The sequence below is a fragment of the Vidua macroura genome, chromosome 5 (genome assembly GCF_024509145.1).
Source record: "Vidua macroura isolate BioBank_ID:100142 chromosome 5, ASM2450914v1, whole genome shotgun sequence".
NCBI lineage: Eukaryota > Metazoa > Chordata > Aves > Passeriformes > Viduidae > Vidua > Vidua macroura.
This window is the reverse complement of record NC_071575.1, coordinates 40,901,463-40,914,744: the sequence shown is the minus strand read 5'-3', so window position 1 is coordinate 40,914,744 and position 13,282 is coordinate 40,901,463. Positions and strand designations below refer to the sequence as shown.

General features: G+C 43.8%; 1 protein-coding gene across 2 annotated transcripts in view; it reads left to right on the top strand.

Annotated features, from left to right (window-relative positions):
• The window catches only part of RASSF3 (Ras association domain family member 3), a 90,794-nt gene that overhangs the window by 31,338 nt on the left and 46,174 nt on the right, over positions 1–13,282 (top strand). Inside the window, exon 1 of one of the 2 annotated variants that reach the window (XM_053977773.1) lies at positions 6,432–6,635. The exons of the other annotated variant lie outside the window; for it this stretch is intronic. Coding sequence (XP_053833748.1) covers positions 6,507–6,635 — 129 coding nt within the window. The 5' untranslated portion in view covers positions 6,432–6,506. Of the gene's footprint in view, positions 1–6,431; positions 6,636–13,282 lie in introns of those variants that run through there. 2 annotated transcript variants of the gene reach the window in all.

Below are 13,282 nucleotides of genomic sequence, written 5' to 3'. Positions count from 1 at the left end.
TGTGTGAGTAAGGATGTTTATTTACCTGTTTATTGAGTTGGAGTTTCTGGGCTACATCTGGATCCTGACAGACTTTATTTGACATTGTTGGGGCTGGCTACAGCATAAGCTAAAAAGGCTATTGCTGCAGGGAATGAATTGCCAGATGGAACATGGCTCTCACCTTTGAATTCTTACTAGTACTGACATATCCCTGATCCAGCCTTGGAAATGAGAGTGAAAGGCAGAGCAATTCTCACTTCAGAACATTTGCACAGCTCTCTGAAGCCCTTTGATTAAACATATTTCAGACATATGAAATATTTTTTCATAATTTGTACTACAAAATCTACCTTTTTGGATCTTTGACAAGAAAGCACCTGTTTAATAATGTAGTCTATAATCAACAGGAGAGAAACAAAAGAAAATTCCTAACAAACCTATCTGTTTTGGAGAGCACTTCTGCCTAACTGGGATGCAAAAAAAACTGATAGGAAAATGCACACCAGTACAGCAAAGGACTGCTTTATCAGCTTTATCAAAATCCTTTCAAAGGCAATGAGAGTCTTTCAGTTGGTCCCAGTGGGCTTTGGGGCAAGGCAGGATCTGGGAAAGGTGAGTGCTGATACCACATGATGAGGCCAGACTCCATGTCAGAGTCTTCAAACTGCAGAAACCTTCCCGTGGGGAAGGCTGTACTTGTAGTTTTATGCTGGCCAACATTGAGTCATCTTGCTAAGTAGAATTGATGACATATCTGTTTGTGATAAAATGTATAGAATATTCTGGAAAGCTGTCAGACTCTAACACAAGGATGTTGGTAATTCCAAAACAGTCAGAAAGGTACAATTTTATCTATATAGCTTTAGGTAGCAACAAGCTAAAGAATACTACAAACTATGTGCATGTTTGAAATTATGAATAGCTGTATTGATTTCAGTCAAACTGTTCATTTAGGTAGGTGGCCACATGTTTGCAGCATCACAAGAAAGGAAACAAGCACAATCTTCTTGTTCCATCTACTTTCTCTCCCCCTTCAAACTAATGTAGGTCTGACTGCTCTGAGCACAACCCTTGGGTTGGGAAAGGTGAACTTACTCTGATTTCTGTTAACATCTGACCAGTCCAAGTATGGTAGATGAAGAACAGAGATGTGGTGAGTGAGATGTGTAAACAAGTAAGAAAGTAATTACACAGGTTATTTTTAATTTCCAGCTATCCTGTTATTTTTAAGGATTTTTGATGAAAAGTTGCACCAAATGGGCTTAAGGTTTGGGCAGAATCAAGAATTTGAAGAGCCAGAAAAGGATGCCTGACAATGCTGTCTAAGGTTATGACTGCCATAACAAGTACCTGTCCCCGTGGCATTTCTTCACCAGGAGATGGGGAGAGGCTGTTTACCTGGCTCCTGTTTGTTTTCAGTCTGCACTCATGTGCCTATGTGGCTGGAATGACCTTGTTTGAATTAACAAGTTGCAGGGGTATGAATCAAAGGATAATTGTCACTGCTGCCAGTGGTACTAAACAGACCTGAGCTATTAATTCAAGACAAATGGGAGAAATGAGTAAACAGAAAGTTTACTGGTTTAAGGAAACTACAGGCCTGAGTGGATGTTCTGTGTTGGTTGTATTTCAACTTTATTGCTTTCTTTGATCATTTGAAATTACTACTGTTTTCAGCTGGAATGTAGAAAAAACTAAGCCCATACGATTAATTATTTATTCAGATTTTAAAGGGATAGTCTGTTACAAGCTGTCTTTCTTCCTCTGCAACTTGTTTTTAGGACATGTTTTTTGTTATAAGGGCATAATTTAAATAGCTATCATAATGGAATAACTATATTTCCCAGTTAAATGTGTTACGCAGAAGCCAAATCCAATGTGCTATTTGGTAGGAACCCCTTTGGATTTCACTCCTAAGCATATCTTAAGATTTAGTATGTCCCATAGGGACTAATCATCAATAAGACTACTGGGGTCAGGGACAGGGTTTGCAAAGACATATGAAGGCAGAAAATGAGAGGGGGAGAGAGACTCACAGCACCCCAGAAATGACCAAAAGAGATCCTAAAACAGCCAGGGGCTAGGGGCATCTGGCAAATTCATAGCAGCTAGAATGAAATACTGCTAGGGCCGTTAACGAGACTCTTCCTGAAAAGCACTGGTGAAACTGGAGGGATACTAAAGCAGACTTAGAGGGTGTAAGGAAGTTTAGTCCCTGTGATGACCTTTCCTTCCCACAGCCCCTGTCCTGCCTCCCTTCACTGCTCCCACCCCATGGGAGGCTGCTGCCCACAGCTGTGGGGCCACCACAGGTCCTGCTTGCCAGAGTGTGCAAGCACCCTCACAGGATTTCAGCCAGGGGAGTCTGAAAAGGGGAGATAGAAAAGGAGGAATTCTTCTCTTGAGATCTCCACATTACTTTTTAAATTATAATAGAAATGTAGTGTTACATGCCACAGGACCCTCCGACCCATGCCGTACCTTGTTTTTTCCTTTCCTGCTCCTTTGACCCGATGGCTTTTGATGTAGTCTGGCACAAGCCTGGAGAGAAGACCAAGGCTTGTGTGCAGAAGTGAGCATCTTGGTCCCGAGCCTCAAAGCAGAATTACTGGCTAAGTGAATGTTTTGCAGCTTTCCCATTTCAATGAGTCCTCCCAGTTTCTCTGTCAGAGGGCTGAGGAGATGTTTTAGAAACATGTAAACACCATGCAGTTGGTAATGGAGTTAATGTAAACTCTATAGGATGTTTTATCAGTAGTCCCTTTGTTTAGTCTGGGAAGCAGAAGAATGGGAGGAACAAAAAGAGTCCTCAAATACCCAAAAGGTTTCTCTAAAAAACCAGCAATAAGCTGTTCTACCGCTGTTTCTTTTGTTAAGAAACAAATGGGCAGGGTTAAGGATTCAAAATGAGATGTTAATAAAAACTTTCTAACTCAATAAATAACTTAAACACTGGAAGGGATGGCCTATAGTGGAGGTGCTAGAGCACCATACTGCATTTTAAGAACAGTTTAGCTAAAGGACTGTTAGGGATGGTGTAAAGTACTTGGTTATTCTTCAGAGCAGGAGATGAATTGACTGAACTAATAATCCGTGTAATCCTGTTCAACCATACTTTCCTGAGGTATTTTAATTACTTCAATAAAGTGATATTTTAATACAAATAAAGCAATGAAGCTGCAGGACCTTATGAAGCAATCCACCTCTATGCAATTTGATGTCTGGTTCTAAGGGTTATTTCAGTTAGGGTAGTTCAAAGTCCTAGTTCTTGCCCTGTTCACACCTGTTTTGCTATTTAGGAAGTCAGCTTTCACTTCTCTGGAAGCTATGCTTGATATTTCATTTCTCTCAGCTGAGTCTCCAAAACCACAAAGTGAATTTAAAACTGAATTTTATCCTAGAAATGAATAGTCATTTAAATGTTTTTTTTTTCCCTCCTACACAACAAATCAGTGTATATCACACGGGTTATCTTTGTCTGTGATTGCTTTTTATTCATATTTTATTAATGAGATTATTGCTTTGAAATAGAGTGCCTATTACTATTTTAGGTTGTGTTACTTGAGCCACCACTTTTAACTGGCTACAGTTTAAAAATACTATGAAATTCTATCTATGTCATTAAGCTTTAATAAAAAAAAAAAAAAGCTCATTCTCCTTTTCTTCATGGGTGCATTTGTAGCACTACTTGCTAGTTGAACTTAGTGATTCATCTAAAAAAAGCATCTCCCTCTTCTTTTCTTGCTAACTGCCTGTGTGATCCTATGATAACTGATTGATAGCTTAATTTCTCATGGGATTGAATTATTTCTCAGAAGGACTGATTGAGAGCCTCGTAATGCTCTGTGTTTCGGATCTCGCTCCTGTGCCATATTCCTTGGCTTTTACGTTATTTTTTTTACCTAATCATTCATCCATAATTCTCCTTAAGAACAAGCATGCTTTCAGAAAGCTTACTACTATCTTGAGACATGGCTATTTTTATTTTCATTATGAAGTGCTGTTTGCATTTTCTTTGTTGACTATTTAAGAGGCCTGTCAGAATAAACCAAAAGTAGTGTAAGTGTTGTAGTGTAGTGGTTTCAGTGCAGCACCTAACAAAGAGCCTTGAATGAATCTTACCTAGGTAAGATTAAAAAGTCAATTTGAGAATGTGGAAGAGTACTTGTCAGGGGATAGGAACCTTAAAAATATAGGCAGAGAGTAGCCAGGGGACAGTGAAATCCACAGGGGTACCAATTGATCTTTAAGTATCACCCTTGAAAAATACTTGGTTTTGGGTATGTTACTTTCAAGCATCAAACAAGTCAACACTGAAAGGCATCACATCTGTTTGTACCTTGATGTGAATTGTTTGGCCACATCTGAAAAAAATTAAAGTGAAAAATCTGTTGTCAAAATTAGTAGGCTTAAAAACTGAGCTATAGCGGAGGAGTGAACTCATACTGGAAGATATGTCACAGAAAACTTAGATATGTTTTCTTCATCATTTTCGTTGAAGCTAGAGAAAATGATAATGTGAATTTGGTGTTATCAATATAAATGATGCTTTACAGATGAGGTGAATGGCATGCCTTGCTGCCAGGGAATATACAGACTTGAGCCCAGGACTTGCAACTGATCTTGCACAGATGAACTTGAGCTCTGTTGCAGAGCTTATTGTCTCAATGATCCTCTTTGCCAGCTTAAAGTTCCACCCACACACTATCAGGTTTGAGACTGCAGCCAAGCAAACAAGCTATACACACAGTGCCTCTTGTTCCTGGGGAGTCCACCAAGTGTGCCAGCAGATAATATATAAAAATACCTTTGTAGTTTGAAAACACAAATGCCATTTTTAATCACACCTAAGCCACTTAAAATCCTTCACCTTAACTGTGGACATGGACAGGGGTGTTTTTTCCAAAAGTTTTGTAAACTAGAGTTACTGGGTCTGGGACAGGTTCAGAAGCATGCCCAGCAGATCTCTGGTGTGACTTCCTTTTGGCATGGGTCTGGGCTCAGCAAGCCAGGTAACACAAAGCTTGTTTCTCTATAGCAAGCATTTTAATACGTTTTAGTTGCATTCAGGTAACTTGGCATTCAATTTAAAAGCTATCTTGCATACCACAGGGCTTTACACCTCCCAAACTGACTGACCGGTTTTAGTTCTCAGTGTGAGTTGTTTTGCCAGTTTTGAGGTGACTTTATCAATATGTAAGGCATACCCGGTCCAGGAAGAACACCTGCTGGCAGAAACAGACTCATTTCCCGCTTGGGATAGGAACAGTCAGGCACAGCAGATGAGAAGTGTGTGAGGGACCAGCGAAATGGGGCTCAGGAAGAGGGAAAGATGTTAGCTAATGGTGTCCCAGATTAAATCTGTATCTGAGTACTGAGACCACGGGAACTGATGTGTAAACACGCAACTTCAAATATGTTTAATCTGAGGCTGTGCTGTTGCTGAAAGGTATCGCCTTTCTGATCCCCATGTCTCGGGTTTGCTCCGGCAGCAAGCGGCTGATGTGACTCACTTCCCCCCATGGGACGACCGCTGTGGCACAGGGGACAGCAGGAACACCGGGCTAAGGGCGTGCAGGAAAAGCGAATCTGCTTTTACGGGCAGCTGCACAGCTTTAGGAAGCCGTACCTTAAACCCAGTATCCTGCCGGTGACAGTGACCAGCCTTAGATAAATTAAAGGAAGACATGAGACTCTGAGGCAGGTAATTACGGAGTGATCTGGCCTTCAGGCATTGTCTGTCATTTCCCCCAGTGGTGATGAGTCGGATGTTTCCCCTGTGTCTTATCAGGACTTTTGTGCTTTAAATATGTTTTCCAGTTGCAGATCTGGATATTCTTGCTATCTGCACACATATCTAATCCCTGGTGAGTCTTCACAAGCCTCCCTCCTCGCTACCTCCTGGGGCGATGAATTCCATTGACTTAATAGTCCATGTGCTAATGATGGTGCGCGGGGCGGCCCGGCCGGGCACCGCCGCGGCTGTGGAACTGGAGGCTGTGAAACTGGAGGCTGTGACTGCTCAGCCGGAATTCATAGATTGCTGGAAAAACTGTAAGGGAAAAACTCTTCACATTACTTTGCCGTCGGTCATTTTTTAAATTACTATTCTTACAGTCCATAGAAGAGTGAAATTGTGTAATTATTAGGGAAAGGTTTGGGAACTTCTTACTTCAGCAAGACCCCCCTCAGCTGCCTCGTCGCTGGTAATGAGCATGGAGGGGCGGAGGCGCCGGCACGATACTGGGAGGGAGTCAGGACTCGGCGGGCGCGGGGCCGGGAAGGAGCCTCCTGCACCCCTCACCTGCTGCCCGGGCGGGCGGGGGCGGCGCTGCCCGGGAACTCGCGCGGCAGGAAGGGAGCGGAGCGAGGGCGGGAGCGGGGCCGCCGGAGCTGCGGCTCCTCCTCCTCCCCAGACCCCGCGGGCTGGGCGAGGAGCGGCAGCGGCGGGGCCCCATGCGGCGGCCGGGACGGCGCTCTCCGCCGCCCGGCCCCAGCACCACCAGCAGCCCCCGCCGCCGCCGATGACCTGGACCAGCAGCATGAGCAGCGGGTACAGCAGCCTGGAGGAGGAAGAGTCGGAGGAGTTCTTCTTCACCGCTCGCACGTCCTTCTTCAGGAGGCCGCCGGGCAAGAGCCGCGCCGTCCCACAAGTGAGTGCCGTGCGCCGGGCAGGAGGGGCGGCTGCGCCGCGCGGGGCGGCTGCCGCTGGGCCGGGCCGGGCCGGCTCCCTCCGGCTCGGCCTCCACGTGTCCGCCGCCCCCTCCCCCACGGGGAAGGACCTGCGGAGCCGCCCGGGCGGCGGGATGGAGCGGGGAGGAGGCGGCCGGGAAGGGCTTCCCTCGGCGGGCTTTCAGCGGGGCTCCCGTGCGACCGGAGGGGTCACTGGAGGGGCCCCTGCCGACGTGCCCCTCTCGGCAGAGGGACCCCCGCTGCCCGGCGGGCAGGGATGTGACCAGAAATCCCTGTTTGTGCGGTGAGTGACCGCGCTGGCGCCCCGCTGCCGCCTCTGCCTCCTCGCTCTTTCGGAGCTCATTCCGAGGTGAATGACAGACAGCCTCTTCAGCTGCTTTGTTGGCAGCGAAAGGCCCTCTGAAGTGTTTAAGTGGCTTGGTTTACGCGTTCAGGTTCAGGCAAGTGGGACTTTGAGGTGAAGAACTAATTAAATACAAAGCAAAAACTCTGAACCAACCCCTTGTGTGGGCAGGGTTGAAATTCAGTGACGGACCTGTCCGACCCAGAGCAGTCATTAAACCATATAGGGTAAACGTCACACTTTTTTAGCTAAGCAGTCTATCCCCTCTCATTCCTCTCTTTCCAAAGCACAGGATCTCATTGTAGAGATGGCTGGTGTCTTTGGAAACTGCAGGCTAGAGAGCCTGTTTTGTTTATGCTATTTCTTCTTCATCTGCTTCCACCAGCATCAGTGCCTTCTTTCTGTTCAGTCAGTATCTGTTTCTTTCTACAAACCCTCAGTAGTCTTCGTCATGCATTTCAGTGTTAGTATTACTGCTGCTGTGGGGACCTGGTTATAAACTTGCTTTTGAAAGCCTGGATATGTCAGCTGCTCTCTGGTCCACCTGTGGCACTTGTCAAAAAACATCATTTGTTGCCCACAGCCATTCCTGTAGGCTGTGTTCTGCTGCAGAAAGCCAATCTTGGTTTCTGTTTCTCTGAGGTTATTTGTGATTTGCTTAAAACTGAAACCCTCCAGCTGCCCCTCAGGAAACTCCTGCTCCCATTTGAGGAAGTGCAAGAGCTCTCTTGAACTTTAATTTCCTTTGTAAAGTCTGGCAGGGAGCCTGGGCACACCCTCTTCCTACACCTGAGCTTGGGCACTTGGAGCAAATAGGTTGGAACTAGCTGTGTATCAGGTCATAGCTGCTTCTCCAGGGTACTTCTCTTGACACCTCTCCTCAGCGTTTTTGTCTCATCCGTTTTGAGTTTCAGCTTCCCACTTAACCTCAGGTGTTCTCTGGAAGCTGCCGAGTGCTATGGAGTGTCCTTGAACTTCATCTGGTAACCTATTTGGCCAGCACTGGCTGCCAGCTGGCCCTTACAGAGGAGGATCCTGGTGTGACAGTACTGTGGGAATAGATACTTAACTGCTGTCTGCCTCGGTGTAGCTACTGTATCGTGACATGTGAGAGGGTCCATGTCTTAATTCAGATCCTAAAAACATACACATATTTTTAATGCTATTGTATGAATTGTGTCGCTAAATATTAGCTGTATGAGTAGTAAGTCGTGCAAATGTGTAAATTGTTGCGTGTGGTGTTAACGTTTCCAAGCAAGAGGGACTGGGAAAAAAAAAAAAAACAACCCACCCCATAACTGAAATTTCATATTCTGCTCTAGCAATGCTTCCCAAAAGAATACTGCAGTGAGGTGTTCCAGGGTACATATTTAAGTATGAATTTACTAGGCTGGAGCAAATTCATCTGTATTGCTGACTCTGCAGCATCAGAAATACTCAGCTAGTATTTCTAGTCGTAAAGTTACTACCAGTTGCTCTCAACTGATGATTTATAGAGAAAAGGAAAAAAAAAAAAAGAAACCCTCCAAACAATGCTGAATGTAGATTTCAACAGTCATGTGGCCAGTAAGAGTGAGTTTCCCCTTCCAGCAATAACAGTCATACTAAGCCTCTTTGTAGGGATGAGGATGGTGCTTTTGGTTTGTATTTGAGGTTTAGTTAAAAAATGCATACTATGTCCCCTTGAGCGAAAAGAGGGGAGCTGATAGTTATTGTTTCTGTGTCTTTCTCAGCTACACAAATATTAAGTTCTCCAATGTGGGTTTCTCTTCTTGCAGAAGACTTTTAAGTGCTGGCAGTTACGTTTATCCTTCAGTCTTAGCTCCCTCTGCCCCCTTTCTTGCAGGGAAGAAATGGTTTAGAGCATTTGGTTTGCAGCTGTGCCTGCAGAAAAACTCAGTACTAGTGTTTAGCCTTGTTTTGTATGGGTTTCCAAAGAAAGAGAAAATGAAATTTACTAGCTTAAGTAGTGAATTTTTGTCTTCATTTAATTGGTCAAGGATGGGCTTAAATACATCAAATTCTGCAATTGAGACAGGATTAATGGATTGACTGCAGTTGTGGTGTAAAAATTTTGTGATAGTACCTTTGGTCTTTGCTTAGGATGCCTAATCTCTAGAGTGATTAAAGATGTAGACAACTTTTCCCCTTTCTATACCACTTCTAAAAGAAAATTGCAGCATAAAACCATTGCAGCATATAATAGGCGGTATGATGTTTTAGGGTTCAGCAGTAGCCCCAAAGTTACTTCTTAATCAAGAAATGCTTCAGTCTGAGGGCAGTGTGAATAAAAATGCATGTTGCCTTTTGCTGTCTTATTGCTCCTGAAAGTTTAGCTTTATTTAAGATTTCTTATCAGCAGTGTCTCTTGTAAAATTTGAGTGTCAGATAGTAGATGGAGTGCAGTGTGGCCCTGTTTCATGTTTGCAATGAGTCATTTAATAACTTAAAAAGGCAGAACTGTAAATATTTTTGTCCTGCCAGTCTGATTACTCATGTGAGGTTAAGTTATCCATGTACATAGGCTTTTGCAAGATCAGACCGATGCTTCTGTATGATCAAGCCTTTGGAAATTGTCCATTCCCTGTAGATAAAATATCAAAATAAGATATTTGGCAAACTTTTGAAAATTGACCCCTTTCTCTCCCTGTTTCCTCCAACCCACCCCCATCTTTCAGGAAAATTGAAAACAGTCATGCCTGCTGCTGCAAGCCCCACCATATGCTGGAGGGATGTGCATCTTCCTGTGTATGTTTTCTGCACTTTCCTGCCAGTTCCCAGAATTATCCACTTTGAGCAGGGTGGATGTAAATCCTTGCAGTACTTTTCATTTCCCAGGGGTCTCAACAGACAGTGGCCTTTCAAGCATTGTAGGTGGTTAGTTCCAAGCCATGGGGAGCTCATGTCTTCTATCAGGATGACTGCAAAAACCTGAGGACATCCTTGTACTTGGTTCTGCCTGCTCTATGTTTGAGGGCCCCTTCCACTGTAAGTGTTTAAGTTTGAAACATGAGAAGAGGCTGTAGTCAAGTTCTCTCTGCCCTTATGTATGAGGAATCTGTGAGACAGGACATCACTGTGCTTTGTGAAACCTTGCTTTGGAAGCTGGCAGTGCTATGAAGGTCATGGATCTCAGCTAGAAGAGGGCCAGTCCTGCAGGTTCTGTTCAGCATCTGAATTGTGAATAGTTTGCACACAAAATGTGAGAGAGTTCTGGTTGATGTCTCATGCAAAATGGCTTGGATATAGGAAGTTTGACACTTGGTTGCTGCTTTGTTCTTTGGGAAAAAAAAAAACAACCCAAAATGCTGCTGTGTGCTCTGTTTTTCTACCATTTCATACAGGGCTCTGTAAAAGTGTTTGCAAGAAAAGTCTCTTCTGTTCTCAGTTTCCAAAAAATGCACATGTTCCTTCTGCACCCAAGAATTCATTGCCTCACTGTCAACACTGGTCCTTCCCTGTCTGAGGTCTGATTTTTCCCTCTTTCTTCCCCTTACTGGTCTTGGTCTTCACAGCTTCCAGACCCGCTAAGTTCCTTACCCTGCACCCTCACCCAGTGCACTCTGCCATGACATTAGCTTTGTGGCTGTCTGCATGTCAGTGGGATTTGCAACTGTGGTAATGGTGGTGGGAAAGGAAATTATTAGAAAAGCTGGAAATGGAAAGCAGATAGATAAGAGCAGAGGAGATGTAAAGGGGAAGGGCAAAAGGCAGAGGGCGACAGTCTCATCCCTAGCTAGTCCTAGCAAAGTGATCAGTAATCTCTCATTTCACTGTTGGAGAAGGAGGTTTGAAGGGAAAGGTGTAGCAATTTTTTTTTTCAATGAGTGAGCTGGTGAAAATGGGAAGAAGTAGGACAAACTTTTGGGCACAGATACCTTTTTTTAGGTTTCTTCCACATGAATTTGCACAGTAGGTCAAAGCATGTAATTGAGAGGAAGAGAGATCATTTAAAAAACCCATTTGATTTGGGAAGAAAACAGTTTCTAGTAGTAAAATGTGATTTGTAGCTGCTCAAGCCTAGTTAGGATGTCTTTGTATTACCACTGTCCATTATTAATGTTTCACGTTGTTTGGCCATTACGACTCTTCCTGGGTTTTCTTTTAGTAACATTCCCTAGGGAAAACAGCTCTCCTGACTACCAGAAAAAATGAGGTTTCTAATTATAGGCTTGCTTTGGAGCCAAAAAGTTTAGGTTTGTGTTTGACATGTAGTCGTGAAACTTTTTTAAAAAAGGCAACTAAAAATATCCAGTAATGTTTTGCTCTTTTTTTTTTTTATCCATTTGGCAGTCAGTGAATATTATGGGATAAACATTGTCGCAACTGAAATGCTTGACAGTTAAGGGCTGAAGGCATGAGTAGGGTAGAGATTGTGTCTATTTTAAGCCCACATCACTGTCATGGTAAACTAGCAGTCCTTATTTTGTGTTTTTGCCTCACTCTTCTCTTGGAGGACTTGATGTGGCATGTGTGCGTCAGTAAGTTGGAGGGGCTTGATGGCCATTTTCTGGTGAACTCTAAGTCCCTTGCTGGTGTCTGACAGCTTCTGGAGGTGAGATGAGATTTATGCTCTGTGCAGAGGATGCTGATTGCCATACACTGGTTTATCATCACAGTTGGTTCTTGGAATCATGGGTTTAAATTTTGAGGACTTAACTATATGAAATGATAACTACTAGCACACACAGAAATTTAAGAAACAGGTTTAGGAGAGATGGACTAACATACTGTCCTAGTCAGAGTTCAAGTCACTAAAACATGTGATGAGTGCTGTTAGATTCAGCAATTTAAGTGTCATGAGTGCAGCACCAGCAGCAGGTAGTGTTCAGACTAGATGAGTAACTCTTAACCTTTCCACTGTTTTCTTTCGTCTGTTGTATTAATAACTGTATTAAGTGCATCTCTCTCTCTCTCTAAGGCAGTTACTTCTCTAAACTTTGGGAGCACAAACAATGTGTTATTACTTTTGTTATTGACATTTATTTAAGTACCACCAGAGAAACACTGATTATTTATTATTCCTTTTCTCGGAGAAAAAATGGCTTTGATTCACTTATCAGAGTCTTGGGGTACAGTAGCTAGGCTTCACATTAGTTAGATCAGGAGCACTTAGTAAGTGTGGGTATTTTCTTTTAATTGAAGAGTGGTAAATCCAGGAAAGTGCTCTGCAGAGCAACAGAGCTCAAGGTCGTCTGAATACACTGAAGAGATTAAAAAAAAAACAATAAAAAGTTGCTTAATGCGATAATTTGATCCCTCCTTTTCATTATCTGTTACTTTAGCTGTAGATCAGTGTGTAAGAATAATAGCAGAATAACCATTTTGGAAGAGGATCCTGCTGATTAACATTTAGCTATGACAAGAGCAAAATTATGAAGAAAAACTAAAGTAGAAACTGATGATACAGTTTGTCTCTTCTGTAAAAAGTCAGTGGCACCAGTGCTGAGTTAACAGTTGCAAACACTACTGGCTTATGGGTTGGGTACAAAGGGTCAAAGTGAATCATCACAGACTGTCAGCTGGCCTCTCATGGAGTTCTGCAGGGCTCCATCCTCAGCCCAGAGCTTGTCCACATCTTCATTAATGACTTGGATGCAGGACTGGAAGGAATACAAAATAAATTTGCTGATGACACTAAATTGAGAGGAGCTGTTGAGTCCCTCAAAGGCAGAGAGACATTGATAAATTAGAGAGATGGGCAGTCACCAACTGTATTAAGTTTAACAAGGGCAAGTGACATATTCTGCTCCTGGGATGGGGCAAACCCTGGATGTATGGACAGACTGGGGAATGAGAGGCTGGAGAGCAGCACTGTGGAAAGGAACCTGGGGGTCCTGGTCACGGCAAAGTTGAATATGAGTCAGGCACAGCATTGCCAGCCTGGGTGAGGTTGGGTGTTGTCCTGCTCTGCTCTACACTAGGCCAGCCTCACCTCTCATGCCACGTGCAGTCTTGGGCAATGTAAGGAAGATATTGCCCAAAACTGTAAGGAATGGCCACAGTGTAAGGAAGATATTAAGCTATTGGAGAGTATCCAAAGGGGGCAGTGAAGATGTTGAAGGGTCTTAAGGGGAAGCTGTATGAGGAGTGCCCGAGGTCACTTGGTCTGTTCAGCCTAGAGAACAGGAGACTGGGGGGAGAGCTCATTGCCATTTGCAACTTCCTCATGAAAGGAAATGGAGGGACAGGTACTGATCTCTCTACTCTTGTAACCAGTGACGGAACTCAAGGGTATGGCCGGAAAGTGTGTCTAGGGGAGGC